The 25,491-nt window shown below is 43.7% G+C and overlaps 1 protein-coding gene across 4 annotated transcripts in view; it reads right to left on the reverse strand.

The window, feature by feature from the left end:
• Positions 1-30: 30 nt before the first annotated feature.
• The window catches only part of ARIH2 (ariadne RBR E3 ubiquitin protein ligase 2), a 35,059-nt gene continuing 9,598 nt past the window's right edge, over positions 31-25,491 (reverse strand). For 3 of the 4 annotated variants that reach the window (XM_054640407.2, XM_077184315.1, XM_054640405.2), the window contains 13 exons: positions 18,219-18,286; positions 16,477-16,540; positions 12,749-12,896; positions 12,129-12,250; positions 11,115-11,224; positions 10,177-10,294; positions 8,630-8,680; positions 8,508-8,529; positions 6,886-7,037; positions 5,673-5,816; positions 5,248-5,316; positions 4,248-4,331; positions 31-3,778 (listed from right to left, as the gene is read on the reverse strand). In XM_054640407.2, coding sequence (XP_054496382.1) covers positions 3,707-3,778; positions 4,248-4,331; positions 5,248-5,316; positions 5,673-5,816; positions 6,886-7,037; positions 8,508-8,529; positions 8,630-8,680; positions 10,177-10,294; positions 11,115-11,224; positions 12,129-12,250; positions 12,749-12,896; positions 16,477-16,540; positions 18,219-18,286 — 1,224 coding nt within the window. In that variant the 3' untranslated portion in view covers positions 31-3,706. The remainder of the gene's footprint in view (positions 3,779-4,247; positions 4,332-5,247; positions 5,317-5,672; positions 5,817-6,885; positions 7,038-8,507; positions 8,530-8,629; positions 8,681-10,176; positions 10,295-11,114; positions 11,225-12,128; positions 12,251-12,748; positions 12,897-16,476; positions 16,541-18,218; positions 18,287-25,491) is intronic. The other variant, XM_077184314.1, reaches the window with a different exon arrangement.

Raw genomic sequence — 25,491 nt, forward strand, 5'->3', positions numbered from 1 at the left:
GCCACCGATAAGAACAGCCGGGACACTGCCGAAGTTAGAAAGTCACAATTTATTTCAAATAAACCACGGGCACACCTCTGGCAACCGTCTCCCGGGCGGTTTCCGCCGCCCCTGCCCCTCTCTGGTGCCTGCGAAGAAAAGCGAGGGGTGGGAGCAGTCCTGTGCCCTCCCACACGCCTCAGCGCTGTCCCACAGCCCCAACCAGACCGGGGCCGAGAAAGGAATTCCCAGAACAAGTGCCTCATTTAAAAATAAAGTTCTATTTTTCACCTGCTTAAAAAGTCTAAAATTTAGAGTGCAAGACTATAGTACAGAAACCTCCTGCTGCCCCCTCTGCGGGCGGGCACAGAGACTTCGCTGCGCGGGGCAGCAGTCATGCAGTTTATGGTGTCAGTAGAAAACGTTTTGTTACAGTCTGGGAAGCCTGAGGACGAACAGAGATGAGGCAGCCAATGCACTAACACAAGCGAGGCCCAAATAAAAGAGTACCAGATGCAAGGATGGAGAGGTGTCGGGCTGGCGCAGGAGCTGGAAACAAGTGCAAAAAAGAAAAAAGAGAGCAAACATTCCACGTCTGTAGCAGTTAACGCATCAAAGGGAAACTTGTACCTCAGAATTAATGACTCCTGAGCCACTTTTTATTACCTACATCCATATAACCTTGCTAACTCAAAGAGGGCCATGTATTTATTACATGGGGGGAAATGGCCTTTTCTTCTGGTGTTGAGAACCCTCATTTCCTTCCTGTCGCCTGCCTCCTGAGCAGTGTCATTCACCTTACACACAGAGCCAGCAGCCCCTGTGCCCTGCGCACTTTGTCTTGCAGTCCACGACTTTCTGTACAACACCAACACAGAAGTGGTCCTTCCTGGGCTGCAAAAGCAATTCCTGTTGTTTTCCCAGAGTATGGCAATAGGATTTGTGGGTGCAACCCAGGGCTTTCACCATTTTCAGAAAGGATGGTTTGTTTAATAATAAATGGAACTGTTGACAAAGCTGTAGTTTCAGAAAATTTGAAAGAATTAGTGGGTGCACTGTGCAATCTTTATTACTGTTCCTCAGCCAAGCATCTCAGCAGCCTGTTCAGTAAGCCTCACCACAGCTATATGGTCTGGCTTGTCTACAAACAAGAATTCATAGCAAAATATTTTGTGGGGGCATAGAAGAGGGAGGGAGGGAAGGAAAGAGAGAAGGAGAGACAAAACCTCATTCTCATTTAGCTCAAAGCTGGACAATTATGTAACAGAAGTGAAAATTCTTTGGGATTAGGAAACTCCACATACCTGCTCTGTAAAGGGATTAGGTGTTAAAATAGTTATGTTTAGACAACAAGAACACCAGCTTTTATCCTAATCAGTATTTTGCACATTACATTTTTAAAGAATAGTTTAAACATTGGTTGTATTCACTGCAAACTGCTGGGTCTCAGCAAACCTTCCTCCCTCCACTATCCCCTCCCGTGGAAGCAGCATGCCAAGACAATCATTTGGGAAGGGGAGAGGAAGAGAGACTGACCTCTAGGATATATCATGAGGAGGGCACAGAGAGGTTGCTGCTGGGTGCAGAGTAAGGAATGAAATCAAGAGACAGTGGCTGGAGCAAGGCCAGATCTATCTCTACAGCTCCAGCCTCGAGGGGAGCCAGAGCAGGACAGAGCAGGAACGTAAGGAGCCATGGCTATGGAGATTTCCTGCACAGCAAGCAGTGCTGCTCCCAGAAACCACAGCTCCCTTCCCTGCCCTCTCCCTGGCTCCAGCCATCCCTCCACAACCTGCCCTACCTCAGCTGCTTCTGCTGTAACACTCACTCCAAGGCCAGCAGCTCCTCGCAGTGCATCCCCTCGTTCCCTGAGGATAGATCCCACACCAGGGATGGGAGGGAGGAAGGAAAAGGCCTCTAAGTTTGAAATTTTCTGCTGTGTACAACAAGCATGGCCACAGGATTAGCTCCTATGACAGCTACTCCTTGTTTAAACTAATGCATCAGTCTTGATAAAATCTATGAGCCCAATTGCACCTGCTGCAAATACCTGGGGCACGTCTCAGGTACATGAAAGAGGCTCCAACAGCAGAGTTAGCTTATTCTGACACGAGGAATTTAGCACTTTTCCCCCCTCCAGTTTAATCTTTATCAAGTGACATTGCATAAGAACAATACAGGGATGCATCAAAGGCAACACTTCCAAATACAGCATAGAAGAGAATCCCATGAGTTCCCCACAGAGGTGAAAATTTCCTAGGATCAGACTCCAGCTGCATCTGGCTGCAAACAAGAAGTTCCTGGTGCAAGTGACACAGATATCTGTGAAATCCTAATATATGGCCTGCTTCCTGTAGCAAACAGGCAAGAGTCAGCATTTAAGTAACCTTTTTCATGTTAACCCCTACTAAGATGAACTAGGTTTTTCATATTTTTATTTTAGTGTATATTTTACATTAGAAAAGAGAATGTTAATAAAAAAGCTCCACATGCTCCTAACAATCAATTTTCTGATAAATTCCCACCAGCATCAATACTAATATACAAATAAATTAATTTTGCTAGTTATTTTTCTGCCTGGCTTGGTGCAGGCTCTGCACAAGCAGGGCACCTGTATTCAAGTGCCTGTCCACATTGCCAACCCGTGCCAGGGAGTGTGTTGTACATAATCTTTCCTCCTCAATGTAGTGGTGTTTAGTCTCACTTTGATGAACGAGATCAATTTTTCTCAGCCATGCTACCCAGCAGGCACAAATAATCTTTATCAGGCTGCATGGCACTGTTATAACATGGATTCTTTCACTCTGCAAAAGCCCCAAGCCTTGATTAACAACTGTATGCTACTACTCCCTCATCACTCACTTTGGCAATACAACATCCTCCCCACAAAAACAAGTAAAGCAAAAATCTACATGGAAGACCTAAATTCATCAAATGCAGAATCTGATTTCTCTCAATTTCTCTCAAACTCAAGCATATTCCCCAATGTTAACCCGGTCTGTCCCCTACAATTCCTCTGTTTGCTTTTGTTTGTGTAGCTGGATTTTGCACAGCTGATTTACAAGAAAAAGAGATGTCACATGTGATCATACTGAATCACAGCCACTGCTGGTACTGTCAGGCCAGACACAGCAGCAGCCACCCTTAACACCAGCCACTCTCCTCATGCAATGCCAATGCTGCAACGCCCTGGTTAAAGGAGCATTGGAAAATCTAGCTGAGATATTTTTTAACCTCCTTCAATGACTAGGAGGATTTTTGGGTCAGAGGAAGGGAGAAGGAGAGGGGAAAAGCCCATTAAATTTACAAGCAGATTAAGGAAAAACACTCCACTGCCAATTTATTTTTAAAAAGGGTTTTGTGTTATTCTAAGGTTTGTCTGTATAATTGTACAACCGTTGAAAATTACATAAACTGTAATGATCTAACACTATTAACAGCCATTCAGAAAAAAACTCCCTCCCCTTCTGAAACCATCAAGGGCAGGAGGGAAATGGCCCAGGAAATATGCCAATCTGAGCTCTGGCCTCTAGCCTGGCAGAAACAGAAACAGAAAGATAAGAGAACAAACTGGACTAAGAGGTGGTGTTTGCATGTGTCTGACTTGCAAGGGGAGGGGTGGCTTTGTCCTTGGCCGTGTTCTCCCAGAGGCAGTGCCTGCTTATCCCAGTGAAGCTACCATCACTTCACTGCTGCTCTCACCCCTGCACTGTCACTTCCTCCTCTCTTATGTGTCATGGAAGTCTTTCAGCAGGGTCCTCCGTCTCTGCTCTGCTATGTGCATCTGATTCTCTAAGTCCTGGTAAAAGAGAAGGTACAAACTGTTAGCATAAAACCCCTGGAGAAGACCTCATTTGCCTTAGGGGACACTGAACTCCAGCTTGAGAAGCATGAACCATCACACACTTCATGCACACTCTGGATTACAAGATCCCAGATCCTCTTCCTTTTTATGTGGGCTCCCTCTGCAGTTGCCCAGCTCTGTCTAAAATGCTACACACACTTAAGAAACCTGCTTTTCACCACAAGGCTGCACGCAGTCTCCTCCAGAGCTGCATGGGACTTGTTTCATTCTGCAGGAATCCCTGCAGCCCTCCCTCCTCTCCCACAAGGCAGTGAGCACTCTGCTTCTACATCATCTGCTGGCTAAAGGTGGTTTCTGGATCTAGTTTCTCAAGCCCTCACCTGACAGCCTCAGTGCTCCTGCAGAAGTGTTAAGCCCAACAAACAAAATCTGGCCAACAAGCTCAAGCAATCAGAACACTCACCCCTCTGTCATAGCTGTCTGCTCGCTCCACCTTCCATGAGAGATTTTCAATTTCAGCTTCCAGCTGGGCCTGCTGGTATTCAAACTGCAAAGAGCAAAATAAGAGATATCAACAAGAAACTAGTTTAGTGGAGCAGTTTCATTACACTTGAGGAGCAGATAAATGTGTCCTGCTGTGCTGGCAGAGCAGGATTGTGTCTCCTCCTTATCCACCTTCACCTAGATGGGATCACCCCTTTTGGGCTTTTCTTGTGTAAGCACTCCCCAACCTGCATCACTCAAAATTAACCCAGTCAGCCTAAAAACACTGCACGTGACAAGTATCTTCTAAGTCAGCTTATTTTGCCATAAACAGGTCACAAGATGCTCTCATAAGTAGCTCTGCAGGCAGAGTGAAGGGACTGTTAACCACTGCTGGGAGCAGCAACTTGTTCCACAGGCACAGTCAGATCCAGAAGAGAACATCTGTCCACAGCCTTAGAGAACACGTGATGCCATGAAGATTCTGTAACAGGTTTTACAGGACAGCTGAGTCAAAGAAAAAACTTTTCCTGAATACAAGGGGTTTTTTTGTACTTTTTCAGCCCATGAGATGAACCAAGTTAGCAAGGAACTTAAAGCAGGAAGAAAAAGCAAAGCTACACCCTGATCCAAGGAAAAGCTCTCCTCCAGCAGCTCTTCACAGGAAATATGGCCCACAGCATTGTGATAAATCTTACCAAGAAATAAATGCACACTTCCAGCCTCAAAACATTCTGGATAAATGGCTTGTTAGTGAAAGTGCAGTGAAGTCCCCTGGGAAAATAATGTAATGTATAAGAGGACAGAGCTGCTGGTCGACTTGAAGTGAAGAAGAAAGGTGCAAACCCACCTATTTATCCTGTCCTTACCTCAGACTCAAGACTAGTATTTCAGACACTGGCCAGCTCTGGAATTCAGCCCAGCATGCTGCCAGCTATACCCCAAAAAGTTATCAGCAAAATAAGAGCAGAACATCTTACCAGCTTCTTTCTGGGACCAGACTCCATGTAGTAGGCATAGGGATATGTGTACTGCAGGGTGTAACGACACTGTCCAAGAGTGGGAGGGAGAGAGAGAGAGAAAAAGACAGGAGTCTCAGTCTTGGAAGTCAGCACAGTCATATTTATGCAACCACTACAGGCTAAGAAGCTACCTCCTGACAACTGGAGACTTCTTGGTAGAATTTACTACACCTTCCTTGGAAGGACTTGTGCAGGTCTGTGTGCTGTGGAGCATGACTTCACAGAGGTCACTCCCAGATGATTTTTGGTTTGTTCATGTCCTACACCAGAAGTACTGTCCCAGATAACCACAACTCTTAAATTTCCTGCCTCACTTGGCGTCATGAATTTAGCATTCTGGCATGTATTCTCTTTGCTGTGCCAAACAAGGGACAATTCCTCACCTTTGCAAGTAGTTTCGCAGCATTCTGTAGGTATTGCCAATCTATCCATGTTCCCAAGTTGTTCATAACTCTTTCTTGGATTTTCTCCTGGATTCGTTGGTATGTCTGTGCCTCCAGCTGTAGGCTTTTATTGTGATTCTCCCACTGCAAGAGGTGGGGAGACAGGGAAAGGAAAAAACCAGCATGAGAACAGAGTACTACTGCTGTAAAAGCACAAGCTCTAGCAAGCAGAAATTGGAGTGGGGCAGGAGTCCAGCAAGGCAAGACATGCTGTGGGAAAAGAATGGCAAGGCAGCACCTCCAGTAGCAAGTGGCAGAGGCTGTAGACAACAGACTGACAGCAGCAAGAACAGGGAGCAAACCCAGCTCCTCCGAGTGGGAATGCCCTCTGGTCACACAGTGACCTCGTGTCTAACAAGGGGAAAGTCATGGTGATTCCTCTACTTAAAGGATTTCTATAGGAAGGTCAAGAGATTAAATTAACATTTGACATGGGCTCAGTGAACTCCAGTATCCATGTGCACATTGTAAACATGGCTATTTCCCAAAGCCTTTGGTCTGGAGAGCCAGGAATGAAGGCATTTATTTTATGACAGTACTTGGCTCATGCTGTGAAGGATAAACTCATTTTAATGGGGAAACTGAAACGCAGCAATATTTAACATCTACCACATTCTCTTCTAGAGACACTGCTGTAGAGTTGCTCTGCATGGCCAGGTGCATGGAGCCTGCTGTGTGGACAGACATGCTCTGATAGCAACTTTTAAAAATGTGATTACATGAAATTTTAGTAAAGACTTGCTACAGCCAATGGAGCTTTGAACGTGGTACAATTTATTTAGTTTTTATCTGTATAAAGATGTACTGCAAGGAACAGAAGTTCCCCAGTCCTGAAAGGAAATGATTGGAGCAATATCTATCTACTGCAGCAGCACTCAGCCTGCAGGTACATAGTACAGTGGCACACAGATAATTCTCATTTTCTCTAGCACAAGGGAATATAGGAGTGAATACAAATTGCTTTGGGTATGACATCACTGGTTTGGATGGGACTTTCAGGGCAGGATTTTGAGTGAAAAACAACAGGGCCTGAAAATTCTGCACAGATTCTCTTTGGGCACTTTCTTGCACGGAGATTGCTGGCAATGACCTTTGCACCAGGCAGGGAGCATTAAAAGGCTACAGCAGCTCTGGCCAAGGAGATGTCTCCTACCCTCTCAAAATAGAACAAGTACTTCTTAAGGGCCTCCCTGGCCTGTGCTTGCTGACTCTGGTTTACAATATCAGGATTCTCTTTGTACCGACTGCATTCGTAGTACTCGCTGCCATGAGTCTTCCAGTCTCCCAGACACATCCAGCAGAAGTCTGTAGAAAACAGCAAAAAACCCACTGTGATGCACAGAAAAAAAACCTCTGAGAAAGAAAAACTTCAGGAGACAGAGCCCATCTGTGTTCAGATATTTCTGCTAAGCCAAGAAACACACACGTTTTGTATCATCTTGCAAAACAGAACTCAACAGTGAGCCAAAAATACCAGCCTGTCTTGAAGATTTTTAATTGCACAGCCTCTCATTCAACTATGGAAAGTAAATCTTGAAGCTCTGCATCCTGTACACCAAAACCACTGGGCAGAACTGCACTTGCACCCTGCACATACTGTCACTGGGTTAGAAAAGAGGCTGGCAGTCTCTTTTGTGAGTTGCACCCTCCCCACCATGGGCACACTGCCCCATGCAAACCTCAGTCTGAATAAAACAATTGGATCCAAAAGTGAACTAAGTAATGCAAAAGAAAGCCTGCCCTCAGTTCTCTCCAGGAGGGAACAACCCAGGTCAGATGTCACTGGCTTATGACACTTCGAGTTAGAAGCAGCTGAAATAGGAAGAAGGCAGAGTAAAGAGAGCAATAACAAAAATAGCAAAACATGGCAATTTTCTGATTTCGGAGTGAGGCTGTGAGTGTTCTGCTGCAAAGGAAAAAAGATGGAGACTAAGTTGCTACAATAAGAATCCCTTCTGTGTTACTTATGATAATGAGACTGAAAACTGTAATTCCAAGTTCATCAGCCTTCTCAAGTGCTAAATCACCATGGTATCTTGGCACTTGCCTGCTCCCCCTTGTCACAGAGCTCCATCAAAGCACATCCAGTGCTGCCAAGAACCCCAAAGGAAATGAGAGGACAGTTATCTTTAATCACCTTCCCAATAAGGTTCTGATATTACAATAGTTTCTAGGGGTACACTTAGTTGTATTCAGCCCTCTGAGTTATCTCACTCCAAGGCAACAGAAATTAATTCTGCCATGAAAAGGTAAGTGCAAGAACAGGGCCACACAATGGGCCAAAGATACTCAGGCTGCTAATTGCACAAGAGTGGACTGAGAAGTTCAACATCTGCTGCTCCATACAACAATTCACAGCTCCTGCAGTTTCATCTGAGCTGAAGCTCATTATTTCCATCACTAAGCAGAAGGACTTAAGCTGATCTGAGTAAATGGCTATGTTTGACAATATTTTCAGCTGATTAAAAATAAAATTATATGGAAAGCTCTCCTGTGAGATGGATTCCACTGTTAATATTATGAAGACTTCTCACATCCAATAGACATCAGGGGCAAAAGCCAAAACAGCACTGCAGAACTCAGCTGAGATCACAGCCAGTGGGGGGGAAAAAAAGCTATCACACAGAAATCTGCAATTAACATCCTGTTCAGCTTTTACTAGGGACAAAATATTTCAGCCGTGTTCACAATTTGTCTTAATATCACGAAAAAAATAGAAGGGATCATCACCACTGACAAACATTGCAGAGAAAACAGCTTCCAAGCCCAACTTACCATGCTTGCATTTGGAACATTGCTGAAAAAGAAGAGACAAGAGGCATTTGGTTAGCAGAAAGTGTGGGAAAAATATTCCACTTAGAACAAGGGAGGTTTGACGTGTTCAGGGAATTACTCACCATGTGATTGCAGCCTCCGTTCTTTTCAATACAGATATTGCACTTGGGACACTGAGGAAACAGACACAATTGTTAGATCCAACTCTAGCAGCCTTCTGAAGAATGACAGCACTTGTGTGATTATTCCTCTCTGCCTTTTTTTCTTAAAAATATGAATTCATGTATGAGAAATATTCTCATATAAGAATATTAGCATTTTCACCCTGCTTCCCACCAGCTCCTGACAGCTCCACTTAAAAGATGGCAGAAAGGCAAAGTCAGGAAGTTACACTGCAGCACCGGACTGTTTGCTCAAGAAAACAAATTTACTGTTGTTACTCCATGTAAAACTGAAGGTCTTGCTGAGTTACCCCTCTGCAGTTACTCAGGCACAGGGACATGACTGACAGTGTATCATTTGACTACAGATAATTGTCACTATATTCTGTCTTCAGCAGCCACTCAGAAATGACATCTCAGCTACCTGCACAGAATCTGCCTAACCACAGGAAAGCTGTGGACATATCCCCACTCCACAGATACCCTGGAATGTCCAGATACATTTTTTGGGCTGCATAGGTAAAAAGGAGGAACTAAGTTCTGCTACTTTGTATAAATTTTCATGTCAGGCAAAATGTATGTCAGGACAGTGCTCAATAAAATAAAATTTCTACAAATAAGCATAGCAGAAACAATACCATCATGTGCTGACACCTTCTCCAGAGAAGGAAGGGAACTTGAAATCTCTGGTCCATCTAATCTCTGACCCCCTTTCCTAACATAACTGAAGCTTGCAGCTAATCACCACTGTCACAATTGCCACTGGCCATGGCAGCACAAATGTAGCCAAGAACTATTTTGAAGTCAGGCCACAAAATACCCAAAAGACATTAAAAGTTTCAATCTCAGACAGGTAATTTAGAGGATAAAGATAGAATATTTCTACAACAATTCTATAGTAGGTAGGCTAGTGTGCACCATATGTAATACTATTTCTTTGTCTTGGGTCTAAACCTACTAGAAGTACTCCAATGTCTAATTTACAGATTTCAACTATTCCATTTTGCAGTCCTTGCCAAATCAAGACTTTTTCCCTCGCCCTCCAGCTCACAGTACTGCACAAAGTTTTGCAGACTTAAACACCACTGGTGCCTTATTTGGTACTGACTTTGCACAGCCTCTCCTTCCATTTTAAAAACATCTCCACTGATCATTTCAAAGTACCCACAGTTCTTTTGCGTGTGGGAGGACAACAAACTTGGCAGTCAAAGACATTCACACCAGGTCTGGAATAAGGACCACCAGGTCCTTACTGCAGGAGGGCAGCTGAGCCTCCCACACAAAGCTTTCCTAAGGCATTCAGTTGAGTTACACCACTGCCATAGGGATGTAATTAGCTCACATATGACAGTAGCTTCTGACAGAAGCTTCTTGACAGTCCCTAGGGAGCTGTAAAGATTTGCAGTCTGCAAAAAAGAAGAACACAATGCTATGTGTGTATAGAATTCTATCCTGGTTTCCAGGCAGGGCTAGAGGACAAGAAATAACATGCAGGTGCCTGTCCTTACATCTTTAGTGTGAGCACTGATGTAGTTGGCTGTTTCAGAGTCATCTGCACACTTGGTGAGCCATTTCCGAATGGTAGCGCAGTCTGTGGGTGCGTGGTACATCTGCCGACACTTAAAGCTTAAAACGGGGGGGGGAAAAAAAGAAAAAGACATATCAATTTCTACAGAAATGACTCAAGGATTGAGGTTTTTCCTGACCAAAATCTGGGGGCCCAGTAAGGGATGGAAATGCTCTTGTCTATTAGTAGAGTGTGAAGACCAAAACTGAACTCCAATTCCCCCTTCTTGTGTAAAAGGAAGAGTGAGGATGGAAGTGAACCCAGGCCTGACAAATCATGTGTCTGAGGGCTGACTTGTCCCTTCCTAGAGCCCACCTATGTCTCCTCTAACATGACTGCAGAGTTCTGGGGTGGACCAGTCGCTTACAAGTAGCCTGACTCCAGTGGCAGATATCAGGCATCTGTATTAGCACAACCTGACAACCCCAGGTGAGTAAGGGCCATTTGCATGGAGATACCAGAAAGCTGGGTCTCTAAACTGGGAGTCAAATGTTTTTAATAAACTTAAAAACTCAATACCAGCAGATAGCAAGAAGGACTCCATGTTTACTACCAGAATCTATAGCAATCAATGTCTCTGTAGGAAAATTTTTAACCTAGCCAAAATGTGAGAATGGTAGATTTGTAGATTGGTTACTCAAGCTGTGCTCCCTGGTTGTCAGAACACCCAAGTTCCCAGGAGTTTAGGAAGCAAGGGGACATGTGACCACCTGCAGAAGTCAGATCACAAGTATCCAATTACCCAGGCTAACTCAAGTTACAAACACTAGCAAAGCACTTCAGATGCTTCTACACACCCAAACTGTTGGCAAGCGAAAGGATTGGCCCTGAGGACAGCACACACTTTCCCTGTGATCTGTAACCTTCTCTGTTTCTTACCAGAAGACCTCATTGCAACGATTGCACTGCACTCGCCGGGCCTTTGGCTCTTGTACCTGTATGACCATAGGGCAATCTGCACCAGGGCACAGCTGCAGCTGGTAATGGCTCTGTGGACACAACAAGGGAGTAACATTAGCAGTGGGTGCAGGAGACCATTATCTGTTCAATTTTAACCATTCCTATCCTCAAAAACATACAAAGCAGTTGTTTTGTGTTAAAAATTAGTGGAAAGTGTCACCAGGTCTTGGCTATCAGAGCAGATCCTGCCCTTCCGAGTATGGAAGAGGTTTGTTAGTTACTTACAGCTTCTCTAGAACAGGGAATTCAAATGGATGGTTAAAAACTAAGTCAGCACAACAAACAAAACCCCACAATGACACTAAACAAACTATTTTACTCCATTTGAGCTCTTTCCCCATCTTATCCTGATCTTCCAGAAGCTATTTAGCTGCTCTCCTGTAGTGGCCATTTCTTCCCAAAGGGTCTCTTATTGAGAAGAGGTGACACCATGCTTTCATATTGCTTTGCTGCTTTTTTAGTGTTCCTTGTCTGTTTCCAGTTATCAGAATACTCCTGCATATTTAACCTTAACAACTGCTGCTTTAATTAAAAAAAAAACCCACATAAAATGTAATTGAGTAAGCCAATTCAGCTGGACTACCCTAAGCTGAGGGACCTGTTTTTCTGAACCTAAAAATATTTATGTAAGAACAAGAAGGACTAGAATAATCAGATTGAAGTTTTGAAATTCTCAGCTGCAACACTCTGAGAATTCTGAAGCCCCAGCCAAGGAGTTAGTAGATGACCTTACAGCAGAATTTACTTTGGCAACCTGCTAGAGCATTTTGTCAGTGAGCCTGTCCTACAGAAGCAGCCACATCATGTCTATTGAGGACAATTTTGCTGCAGCTACTGCAGTTCTAATCAAAAATGCAAGACACTTCAAACAAAATTTCTGCAAGTCATTGGTGATTTGACCCAGGGTATTTTAAAACTGAAAAAATCTACTACCTCCACATAGTCCCTGAAGAGGTAGCGCCTGTATTTGTCTTTCAGCTCTTCACTAGGCAGCAATGGAAACACAAAGTCTTCTGGTGTCCGGAGTAGACAGTCCTGAGCCATGCAGGACACCCCTGAGAAGAGAAAGCAGCATCTTAGAACAGTGCAGCTTATACTAAGGGGTGAATGCACAGAGAGTACTCAGCACAGTTTCCTCAGTGCCATCTGTTGTTGTGGCAAGAGGGATATAACTGTGAAACAAATCAGGGCTGCTGAAAAGCTGAAGCCCAACTGTCTTTACCAAAAAATGACAGGGCACATGTGCATCCAGGACCAGTGAGTGCTTCAACCAGTATTCACAAGGTCAGATACTTAAATTAGAAAATTACATGTTACTGCCATGCCAGCATGAAAGACAGGCTTGGAAAAGCCCAAAGCAACTCTGGCAACTACTGGCTTCTCCCCACCACAAAGGGAACAGATGTTTGCATCCACAAGCACTCCAGGGGCATTGCAACAGTACATCATCACAGATGCAAATTCTGTTCAACAGATTTGCAGTTTTGAACTTGTTACAGTCATGCTCTTGACTCATCAGAATGGCCAGTGGGGCAGATCCAGCCTGAACTCACCGACTCCAACGCCATCCTTGACGAGCACTGTACAGTGCTGCTCCCAGCAGCTGCGGCAGAACTGGTGCTGACAGGCCAGGGAGAGCAAGTTCTCCTTCCGGACAAACTGCATGCACACGGCGCAGTGGTGGGAGGAATGTACCATTGCCTGGGGAGAGACAAATCAGCAGTGCAGGGAAAGCATCCCAGACCTCCCAGAGCATCTTCAGCTCATCCTCACACACCTGCATCACCCTCACTGTGACAATGGTCTCCATGGAGGTCCAGGCCAGAACAGGTTCATGAGCAGCTGGTGTGCTAAGGTGCTGCACTGCCCCAAACAGTCAGTCCTTCTCAAGAACCTCTAATCTCACAGAGCACAAGCTGACAGTCACTGAAGAGTGTCTGCCTCTCCTCTAGTGCTGCCCAGAACTCCCCTTTACTTTTCTGGTTCTTACTCTGGTCCTTGTTTGAAATATGTCATTGTGCTAGTCCTTCCCTGGATTTACTGATATTCTTTGTTAGCTGGGCCAGACTATCTCCACAGGCTCTGGAGAGCAGCTGTCACTGCAAACAGGCTTAGCAATGCCCTTTTACCAGACAGTAATTTAGAGTAATGGAAGACATAATTGTAGAGTGTTTATATGGAGAGGAAAGGGAATTCACAAACTATCACCTCCCATCTCTTATCTTCTGCCTATGCTACATTTGGCAAAACAGGCATCGTCCCCTCAGCTGAAAAGGATTAAGAGGGTTTGTTTCAAATCAGGCAGAACTGTTACTGCTTCACCAAACCACTGGAAGTCGTCTGGTTTCCTCCTATGTAGTGCAGAGCTGATCCCTAGACAACAGATCCAGCCTTCAACACGACTCCACTCACCCCTGGGACCTGCAGAACTAGGTCTAGCCCAGCATCATCAAAACCAAGGCTCTACAAAGCTGTCAGCTGCAGTTTTCCTTTCACAGAGAAGTCATACAATCACTTTGCTTCTGGTGGAGAAGCTGGTGTCAGCCTGCCATCAGTTTCCAGGCTGACCTCTGTGCTGGAGACATGGAGCAGCAGCACCATGACTGACAGAGCTTGATTCATGGCATGGCCACATCAAAGAGGAAGTAATGAAAATTTGTTCTAAATGGCCTCACTTCCAGACCAGAACAAGATTCACTGAGTCTGTAATTGCACTGATTACCTGGATCAGCTGCTCAGCCTGAAAAGCTCATGTGCTACCTCAAACTCTTGCAACTGCCTCCCTGAGCTCACCACTACAGCTTCTCCCCACAGGGTCAGTCCCTCTACAGACACTCACTAGGAGCATCTGTCCCCAGAATCATTCTGCATTACAAGCTGAAGCACAGAGCTCTAGCACACACAGACTGTCATGAATTGCCTAGCAAATCAAGTTTAAGTTAACCTTTTAACCATATCATCTTTCTCCCTAAAATAAAATCACAGTTTGTAGGAGACTGGAGAAATTATGACTAGCTCAAAACAACTAAAGTGTGTGTTTGGGTGGGGGGCAGGCCAAGTTCTGTGAAGGTGGGGTGGTCACTGCTCCACATCCCACCTACTGGAGCCTGGAGCCCCTGAGGCTTTCCAGACTCACTTAAGAGGGACACCTTACTGACAATGATGTCACTTGCCTTTATCCTTGGGAGGAGCTTGATACAGCAAAGCCAGACCCCCAACCTCTCCCTAAACTCTGCCCACTTATAAAGACTGATGCTGTTTATGAGATGGAGCGTGAAGAGGCAGCACCCACTGCAACAACTAAACAAATGCCTTATTCTGCAACTGAGCTGGCTCAGCTGCAAGAAAAATACAGCAGGCATGCAAAGGAAACTAAAACATTATGTGTGGAGGATTTCACTGATGGGGGAGACAGCATAAAGCTGTTGGAGGATGAAACACAAGGCCCCTGGGGTCCCAGAGTGTATAATGGCAGAGAGCCCCAGTCTCTGACCCGCAGGACAGCTCACTGGGCAGGAGGTTTAGACCCCCTGGGGAGGGGAGAACCCATCTGTACCCCCACTCCAGCACTGGGTGATCTGACCAAGGGTGTGCAATAGGCTGCTTGCCTCCAACTGATACATGAGGGGGGGTCTTGCAACCTCTCAGTCTTCTCCCATGCTGTTGTTTGCTGAGCCAGAGAATAAACCCCCTGATTAAAGCACTACCTGACTCATGAAGCTTTAGGCAACTCAACTGCTTAGAGCTGCTTGTGAGGGTGGACTGCAGACAGGACCTGCTCTTACATGGGGACAGCTGGTAACCTATGGCAGCTGTCATAAGTAGGATTTGTTGCAAATGAGGAGTCAGACTGCTGTACAAAGGGCAAAGCTCACGGATCCCATGGGTAGCCACAGATACCCATGGCAGAGAACACAAAATTAACACCAGATGGAGAGTTCTTTCTTTTTAAAACCAGTCCAAGTGGGACTGGGATTTCTTTTCTCTTTCCTCTTACAGGTATTTCATGAGAAGATGAAGTGGCAACAGGACTGAAGAGTTACACTGTCCTTCAATGCATGGATTATTTGCATGCATTTTGTCTCAGTAGTTTTGTCATGTTTATATTTGTAATGTTTTGTTTCAGTTTAGCAGTTTTGCCTCAAGCATTGTTTTGGGTTGCCATATTGGGTGAAAAAGATTCCCATACCTGTTTCTACCTCCTTGGAGCAAAATATGAAGTTATTGTAAATTAAAGTTGGGAAAGTGTTCGGTCCAAACCCAGGACCCTGACTGAAATGATGTGCTGGTGGTCTTCACCTTGCCTGCCAAGGAGGTTGGAATGGCCCATTGCAGGGGGAATGATCAAGGGACAGCTGATACAAGACTTGGATAAATCTTGAAATACACAGACTAATTTTCAGGTATGTCAAATTAGAAAGGTTTTATTTTTCTGGACTTTTAGCAGATAATTTGAGCCCATGAAGCTTACACTTCTGTCAACTTAGCTTTTTCACTATCTGCTAGTTACAAGAGAGCTCAGATGCCAAATCAGACTTTTAAGATCTCCTCTCCCCCACAACCCTGAATGCTTCCCAGATGTAGTATTTTATCACCCATAATCTGACACATGGCAATGTGTTCCTAGGGTAATTCTTCATTGTACCAAGACACCCACTGTGAACGAAATCCATAAGCATGCAACAGGAAGTTTCTATTTAAAGGGGGTGGGAAGTATCTGAAGATCTGTGTAGCCTTGGCTACAAAAAACAAGTTGCTGGTTCAAATATCAGCACTGACTGACTCAGCAGCAACACAATTCACTGGGAAATTTAGCTTAAGCATCCCTGAGCTGAGCAGTGCAAATAGATAAAAAAGATAAAAAAGGTAAAAGACAAAAAAAATCTAAAAAATCTGTTCCAGACACAGACAAGCTCTGCTCACTCTGTGCAGCCAGAACTTCCCTTCAGTGTCTTTACAGAATTGGAAAAGGCAGCCAAGCCCCTGCACTCTGCTCCTTCCATTGTCTGCCATCACTTGTGCCAAAAAAAGATCCTAATTTTCTTGAAGAAAGTAATTCTTGAACACTACCTGCAAGCCAAGAGCAAAGCTGCTATTTAAATATAGAGACCTCTTGAATGCATTCTCATTTCAGAAGTAAACCCAGCAATGAATCAGGGTGTCAGACCAGAGCTTGCAAAGGGTTAACATTGGGCAGAGGATGCCATTAGTAATGCAATCCCCCAGGAGGGGGGTCAGAGGTGTCTGCCAAGGGAACAGACGGGATGGTTTGCATACTTACATGTTTGGATGAGGTGGGCTGAACTCGAGCTTCTACTAGCAACTGGGCAGGATTAGACTTGTGCCTGAAAAGGCAATTGAAGAATGATCAAATCAAGTTCTGAATACATTTTGCATTGTTGAATTGATCCTTCTTGCCTGAATAAACAGTTGTCTCTGTGCAAATAGTAGGGTAGGTTTCAACAAGGAAAGTGGAAATGTCTCCTGTGTGAGGCTCCTTCATACAGAGAGCTGAGCTCTCATCAACAAAACCTTAAGAGATTTTATTCAGAACCAGAAATACTACTTCTCCTGGTAATGGATTAACTTTTCCCTTATATATCTTAATGACTATTTTTCTACAACTATCTCCCTTCCCTGAAAAATTATTTTTAAACTAAGATTTTCTATCTACACTCCTAGAGCAGTCCTAAGCCACTGTCCACAATAACCCACATCAGTGAGGTTCTGAACTGTCTCCTATTCCTCTGAAAAATTAAGCTGTCCTGGTTAAGTCTCACTTTAACTCCAGACTATTTTCTATTTAAGTGATTACTCTGTGACAGATTATCACCCTTTGGGCATATGAAGCTGTCTATCAGCAGCCATATAATTAAACACATTTTGCTGTTTGTGATTTCCCTTGCAGACAAATGTTTATATCCCACTGAATTCAGAAACAGCAGCATCACTGTTGTGGCCTTGCTGTAAGTCCTCCCTCCTCACCAGCACTTCTTAGTTGTACTAGTGAGCTTTCTTTTGACAATTTCATTTTCTACCAAGAGAGAAGTTTGAGGACTAGATCAACTGGAGAAATTCATCACTTTAGAAGTAAACCCTTCCCCAAATTTCCTCTTGTTTAAGCCTTATCACTTAACCTACAGTATCACCCAGAGCAGCCATGCAGGAATCTCACCCTCCTTGAACACCAGGGAAAGGTTTCACAGGATACAGGGTAACCAAGGAGGCAACAGCATCCATAGACAGGATGCATTTTCCATACATTCTCTGGATAAAGTTGCTGGCTACAGGGCCAAAAATGTCTGGGCAGAATGAGTCAAGCTGATATGCTCTCTATTTTCAGACAATGTTCAGTTCTGAGCCAATGTTCTGTGGTGGGGCTGCAGCCAGCAGTGCCTCCCAATGCACTTCCCACACATGTTTGGGTTGAGTCTGAACCCTCTTTTTGAAATCAGCTGGAGAGCTTTGCTAATTACAGTGACACTGACCAAACAAGGGAGCTGCAGTGCTCAGTTCTCTCACTTTATCTTCTCCTGCTCTCCAAATGCTGGCCAGCTCGGGAAAAAAACATCACTTAAGGTCAAAAGGAACAAAAACTTCAGTGTGAGTGTACTACTATAGACTACATCAGTATAGGGTCAGTGCTCCTTTATGATTTATGGCACCTGTGTTCAAAGCAGAACATATGTTATCTTTATGTCTATTAAATAAATATAGATGCAGCACTCTCAATCTGCTATCTCAAAACTTAAGATAAATCTATCTAGAGGGTTCCTAGCATAACAATAATTCCTAAACTGAAAGACATTTACTATTACTACCCTGTCCCTGCTTAAAAATTTCTTACAGGGAGTGTAGCCTCAACAAATCAGTAGCTTTCCTCTGCTCCCTAAAATGGACTGTGTGTCCTGCTTCCAGGTCCAAAGACACTTGCCAAAAATACCTATGGAGCACCCTGAGCATTTCTGCAAAGCCAGGAGGGAAAGCACTAAGCACAGATGAGATAAGACTATTTACACTTACCTTTCCAAAATCTCTGAGATTTGCCAGTGGAAACTAACTAATACTAGCTTTGCAACAGCATGTGATACCTAGGTGGAAAATAAAAGAAAAAAAAGGTCAAACTTCGCACATTTTGAAGCCACACTTCTGCTTAGGATTATGATTTTCATATAAAAATTGTACAATCTCAGTACAGTATCCCAGTGATAATCAATTCACATCAAATTGCTGGACATGATGCTCACAGCCAGCAACATCTGCAATACAAAAGCTGGAATGAAGTATGGGTGTACCAAAAACTAACTCATGTACTTGGTTACAATAGCACAGAGAGGAAGGAATCAAGAATGCACTGGATTAGCTTAACTGCTCATGGGAGCCCCACATCCAGTCCTGACTGTCAGCACCACTCCAGAGGGCCACACTAGACTGCAATCAGGGTCCTCACCAAAAATGCAAAGTAGGAACCCCAGGGCAGACAGATACCCCTTAATCAGCAACAGGCTGCAAATGTGACAGCAAATGTGACAGGCAAACTGTGACAGCAAAGGGTATGGGGAAAAGACAAAACATTTTGCCAACCCTTCACTGTAGAGAAGAAAGTTACATGCTGGAGTGGAGAGGAAGATAGAAAACTCCAGTGACAGGCCCTGTTTCCATGAGAGCTGCTTGCATTACGTGGACTCTTGGCAAACAGCAGCACAATCCGTGCTAGCCTGAGCACCATCAGAGTATGCAATGTGACATTTAAAGTCATGCTACAAGGGTACAAGCAAACAAGTTCTCCTTCATTTTATGTATTAGTTTATTTCAGAAGAAAAAAGACTTCTCTGCTTGCACAAAAGACTCCTACCCACCAAGAGGACAGACATCTGCTGAGCTGATAGACCTTCACCCTGCTTCTCAAGCCCTTCAGGTCCTAGAGCTCAAACAAAGCAGGTGTCCTCCAAACAACAGACCTTTTCCAGGGGAATTCAGAGGGCTGACAATGCCTGTCTCCTCACTGCTATTTGTGCTAGGAAGCACCTGGGCAAGTTCAGTGTCTGCACTTCTGCATTCAAACACCCTCTGACACTAAAGGGCTCTGCTTCCCTCACTCCAAGATGAGCTATCACCAAGGCATCTCTCTACTTTGCTCACAGAAAACAACTCCTTCTGTTCTAGCTGCAGGAAAAGTTGGGGTTTTTTTCTCCTAGAGAAGCTGTCAGTCCCAATCATTGGCTGAAATGCCACAGGCCCTCTTGAACCCTGCTACAGGTGAATCACAGCATGTGATGTAGTACAGACAGCACACCAACACAATCCTGGAAGGAAAAACAAGCAATGGTCACTCCTACAAAAACAGTCAGGCTCTGCACACCCAGAAGCAGCATATTCATTGCTTTCCTAAGTCAACCCAGCTGAAGAGGTGCAGTTTCACAACACAACTGACCTATTGCTGCCACATGATACTGCCCTGATCCTGCACTGGCATTTTTCAGTGCTGGACAGTTGGGTCAGTGAATTAAACCAGGGCAACACCAACACACAAAGCAGATGTGGTTTTTAATTGACTCCTATCATCTCTACATTCTGATGTGCCCACTTTGCTGGCCACTAAGAAATCCCACTAACAAAAGAGCAATTTTCAATATACAAATAACCCTTTTTCTAGGAGAACCAAAGCACTAGCTCATGCTGTGCAAGATCTGGCATGTCACCTTCCTCAACTTTAGCAGCAATGTGATGTGACCCTCTGAAAACAAAGGCTGCCAGGCAGCATTGCCCTCCCTCCCTCCCAGCACAGAAGCCTGTGATTAGATGGAGCGTGGCACACGGGGCTGCTGCTGCCAACACACACAGTCTGCATGGATGCAGTGACACTGCCAGCCTGGGATGGGTTGTTATCTTAAGCCCCCAGCCTGGCAGACCCAGACAGACACCTCTGACTTGTCTGTACAAGGAAAACATCTGCATTCGAGTCTGTAAAACAAACAAGCACCAGGAATGCGGTCTCTACAAGACTGGCTTCCTACAAATGCAAACCACATGCTAATGAATCATTCTTTAGCAGTAATGAAACTATTTCTCAGAAGCAGGAAGGAAGAACTGACAGAAGAAAACAAACTGCTGGACTTAAATGGGAAGCTGATTTGTAACATAGGAAAATGAGTATTTTTCAGTAGGATTTTCAGAGCCTGAGGTATAGCATTTGTTGCAGCATCACAATTCCATGGAGTTAGTTGTTCCCTGAGGAGGAGTCAAGTGCATTTAAGACTGAAGATGTATGGAAAGAGAAAGACAAATACCAGTAGACATTTCTGAAATCTAACAAACTATCCTAACACAATATGCACAAATGCTTTTGAGCCAAATTATACATCAGGCAAAATGTGGAATTAATGCTCCAGAAGGATGCCAGACTAACAGATCTAGAAGAATAACAAAGCTTCTGAGACTATTCCTATTTAACTCCAACTACAAGCACTGACTGGATCAGCTCTAGTGCTAATTTTAGTACTTTCATCGTAAAAGCACACAAGAATACAAAGCACACAAGAATACAAAAAACAGAAATTTTCAATTCATAAAGCCTGATCCATGACATTAGACCACTTTCATAAAAGCCCTAAAGCAGAAAAATGTTTGATACTACCTGATCAGAGCAAAACAGAAGTCCCAGAGTCAGAGAGTTGCAGCAACAAATGCACACTCTCCTTGGCACAAAGCACCAGTTCTCAGATTAAAGACAGGTTACATTCAGACTGTAAGGACGAGGGATGGGAGAGGAGCTAACAGCTGATGATGCTGGGGCTGTGCCTGCTGAGTGGAGTCTCACCACAGGCTATGTCCTGCTCACCGACAGCAAGGCTGGGAATTCAGAAGAATTTACAAATGTAAATACCATCAGGGGCTAACACTACTGGGGAGATTCCAGAAAACAAGCACGAGAAGAAAAACAATTGTTTAACAAAAGCCTGCTTCTACTGATTAGCAGTGCTCCCCAGCCTCTCTTCAATGACTGCATACTCACAATGACTGAATGATTGTACCAAGTCAGCCAGTTCTTCCACAATAACACCCCAGAGCAGTTGAAGTATTTCTTTGTAAGCAGGAGCAAAAACATGCTGAACACAGAAAAACACCATTGCAATCAGAAGTTTGGTCCATGTGTACATACTCAGTATCTTACAGTACTGAAGAAGCAACATGCAGAAGCTGATACTGCTGGCACACTGTCCAATGAAGCATTTCCCTGACAGGCAGAAGTTTCACCCAATGAAGTATCTCAAACTTACAAAACACTTCAGAGAGAGCATTGATTCAGTCCCCTATCAATCACTGGGTGCCACAAGATCTCAGGAACAGAAATGCTTTGTCTCAGACAAAACACATTAAAAAAATTAGGCTTCTGATAAATTGTCTGCTTTGTTTAAACTTTCCTATTCTCATTTCAGAATCTTAAGAACCAAAAAAGGCAGTAACACAGCCCACTTGGTGTCTTGCTGGCAGCAGCTTCTTTCAGTGAAATACTTCTACAGACCCCAGTGCAAAGGGGAATGTTTATTTTATATGTTGCACTCTTCTAGTATTTGCCTGCAACCCATCAATTATTTGTCCCAGCCAGGACTTCTATATAGCCTGACTTCTCCCAAACTCCTCTATCTGGGATTAAATTTATTAAAGTTTAGAAGCTGAAAGCAATATTCATGCTAATTTTTTTTCCCTCATTCTCATTTCTGCACCAACAGCTTAAAACTTTAATATCAAAGATAAGCCCAGTCCAAATCTGAACCTGGAACATGTCAGACTGAAGACCAAACTTCTTTCTCCATGATGTTGCAGCAAAGCTGAACAGACCGAATCTCATCCAATCTGCCATTTCAAGCTTTATTTTAAAACAGGAACTTTATCATCTCCAAAGCCTCTTCCAAACCTCCATAGTTTAACTCTGATTTATGGAGGGCTGCTGTTTGCCAGGAATGGGACCAAATGTTGATCAGTGCACTGGAAAAGGGGCACAGTGCCTATGCACAGAGCAAGGGTGCCACGAGGAAGCTGCTCTGCATAAGGAAAAGGCTCTACAGGAATTGTAAAAAAAGCCTGAAGAATTTACATAGTGCTGAACAAAATCAGATTCTGAAAGTGGAACAAAATCATAATGCCATTGCATCAAACACAAATGTATCCATTTTCTGGAAGACTGCACAATATTTTTTTTTCATTATTATTTCCATCTCCATTTATCTTCTAGGTTCTTTAGTCTCCAAGATAAGCAAAATTCTCACACTTCTGAAGTGTGAAAGAGAGTCTAGCACTCTTTAGGATAAGACAATATGAAAAGAGTTTGCAAAGAATTTGTGCAGGTCCCTTGCTGGGTTCAGAGGGATCTAAAACAATTGTCTCAACTTGCTGCCTTAGATAAGCCAAGGTGTTTGGAGAGCTGATGTTTCATCTCTTTACAGCAGAAAATCTTTTCAACCATGCCACCTTAACAATTGCTAAATCAGACAGAAATGTTTCCTAAAAGCTAAAAAAACCACCATCTTTTGTAGAGCTTATATTCTACAGAAATTGCTCAAGCATATTTATATCACATGCATATCTCATCAGTTCACTTCATTTTCTCAAAGGGAAGGCCTATTTTTTGGAGGTGCATTTCAATCCTCATTTTTACAGAGATATGGTGGTATCAGGAATTTAAAACAATGATCATCACATGATTCTTAAAAAGATTCAATTCAGAATGAGTTGGTGATGATAGAGTCTGGTTGGAGCTGACATCCCACAGCTTTGCACCAAGCTGACAATTCCTGTTAGATCAGGATTGCACTGAAATGTCTGCCCAAGAAGAACACAAATCTGGCATAAAGAAATGTAGCTTCCACTTCTTTTATTTTCCCTAATCAAAGGTTTTTATACAAATAGATTTAAACAAATAGGATTAATCTTGAGAAGCATTTGTTTTAATCCACAAATAGTTTTTGTTAGTTCTACAATGAAAGGATGAACTTCAAAAGATACTAGTTTGTGTGTTGCACCCAAACCTCTAAAAACACGCAAATTCTTTACAACAGGAAAGGCACACAGAGCAAAAGCCTCTGGAATTGTTTCTGTTGGTGAGAAACTATGGCAAAATAGAGACTGAGCTGAGCTGGCAGTAGAGTAACACCTTATAAAGAAACCATAATTTGTATTGAGTAATTTCACTGAAGAAAAAAATCCCTTCAGACATGCTTTACTTCAGTATGCTGAGGTAAGGAAAGTAACCCACAAATGGAAAAAAAATCATTTTATACTTGTTTTTTCTTGTGGAAAGTAGATCTGACTCCCTCCATGCCCCATTGGAAAACTTATGTGACTGCCCTGTTTTTACTGGAGGGTTTGTCAAAAAACTGTTGCAGTATCAAGAATTAAGAAAGGGCAACCTAAAGCTTTTTTTTGGACCATACTTTGTCCTTTGATCTACCTCTTGTAAGCAGACTTCCAATATGTAATCCTTGTAGAAAACTCATGAAGAGTCACATCACCTGCCATAAACATCCCAAGTGTTCAGTCTTGTAGCAAAATCTTTCATATCTATTACAGGTTTCTGAGCATAAGAAGATTGTTTTCAAAATTGAACTCAAATGAATTTCATCTATCAGGAAAACCAGATAGTCTTAAAACAAAAACTTATATACTGTATTTCTTTTTTTCCTGTGTTCAGTCAATTTTTTTTAAAAAGTGAGAAAAAGCCCTTCACCTTTAGGTTTCACACAGAGGATAGATTATGATTTGTCTGACATTTCAGGCCCTCTCCTGATTACAGACTGCAGGCTGCAGCAGGTAAGAAATGCCATTTAAGAGACTGTAGCTGCACTCTCAATACCATGGAAAGGTTTTGTCAACCAGCACTCCATAAGCTCTGCTTCATCACAGGGTTTAAATCTGTACCCTGTCACTCACCTTCTGGCATGCAGAGACCTGGTGCCAGTCTGCAAGATTAGAAGCATATTTAGGAGGCAGACTGCATTTTGGGGATGACAAACACTGCTGGGGTTACACCACTGTTGAGAAGCTGTCGGTGCATAACCTAGTTGGCCACATACTGAAGAAAGGGGATCTGGGGTTAAATTCTACCTCTTTCCCCACATTTACACATGGCTTTAATCCATCTGCTCTCCTACACAAGGACAGCAACAATTTTCAGCTGCAGCTGCCAGCAAACAGGATCAGTAGGACTCAGCTAGGAAATCTCAACATACGTATTTCTCAAGCTGTTAGGCTATTCTTCCTGAGGAAATTCAGAAATAAATATTAAAAGAACAGAAACATTGAAGCAAGCTGGTATGCCAGAAGGCATTATTACAAAACAGCTATGAGATCCCTTCTTTGAAAGATTTAGAGCGAGAGAAATGCAGCAAGAGAGCTGTAAGACAGCACACAGATAGAAGATTGACATGAGACTCCCCAGCTGTCCTCCCTGCAGTTATTATTCCCAAAGCAAGACAGTGTGAAACACCAGTGCTGCACTGAGCTCCCTGAGGGCTGCCAACCCCAGCACCTCACCCCACTGCACAGCCCCTGCCCAGGTGCTCTCCCAGCACAGCATGAGGGGACAATTCCTTCTGGCTGACAGAGAGGATGATGCAGAAGGTGCACAGGGAAGAAGCAAAGGTCTGGTAATAACCTGAACCCACAGAATTGTGGCTCAGAACACTGCGCAGCCAGCTGCAAACTGGGAGCACTGGTGTGTGCACACAGCCACAGTGGAGCAGGGCTTAGGGAACTTTGCAGTGAGTAATCCCTGCTCAGCCCCAAATAACACAGTCCTTCACTCAACAACCCCAGCTCTGAGGCATTTTACTGGTGTTATACAAAGATGAAGAGGAGGAAGATCTGCTTTGCACAACCATGTTTCACAGTGCACAGCACAGCTCCTTTCTGCTACACCATCCTTAATAGGCACAACACAAATTTGGCAAAGTGTTCAGCTGCTCCATGCTGCTGCTGTGATCATGATGTCCAGCTGTAAGCTTGCAACATGAAACAGTTACTGAAAGATTGTTTTGGCATTTTTATTTACTTGTGTCTTGCCTCTACCTCCCACCAAGATCACACTCATCAACAGCTGTGAACAGATTATTCTCCTCGCTGCAGAGTCATACTAATGCTAAAATACACTTAAGGTGTGAATCACAAAGAAATGTGTGGGCTGTAATCACCCTACACATTTGTTTGCTCATTTTTTCAGTCAAGTTGAGAATTTCAGCAGTCCTGGGCAATAAGTAACAAAATTGTTTTCTCTCCTCAAATGACTCCAGGAAAGTGT

The sequence above is a fragment of the Agelaius phoeniceus genome, chromosome 11 (assembly GCF_051311805.1).
Source record: "Agelaius phoeniceus isolate bAgePho1 chromosome 11, bAgePho1.hap1, whole genome shotgun sequence".
In the NCBI taxonomy this organism is placed as follows: domain Eukaryota; kingdom Metazoa; phylum Chordata; class Aves; order Passeriformes; family Icteridae; genus Agelaius; species Agelaius phoeniceus.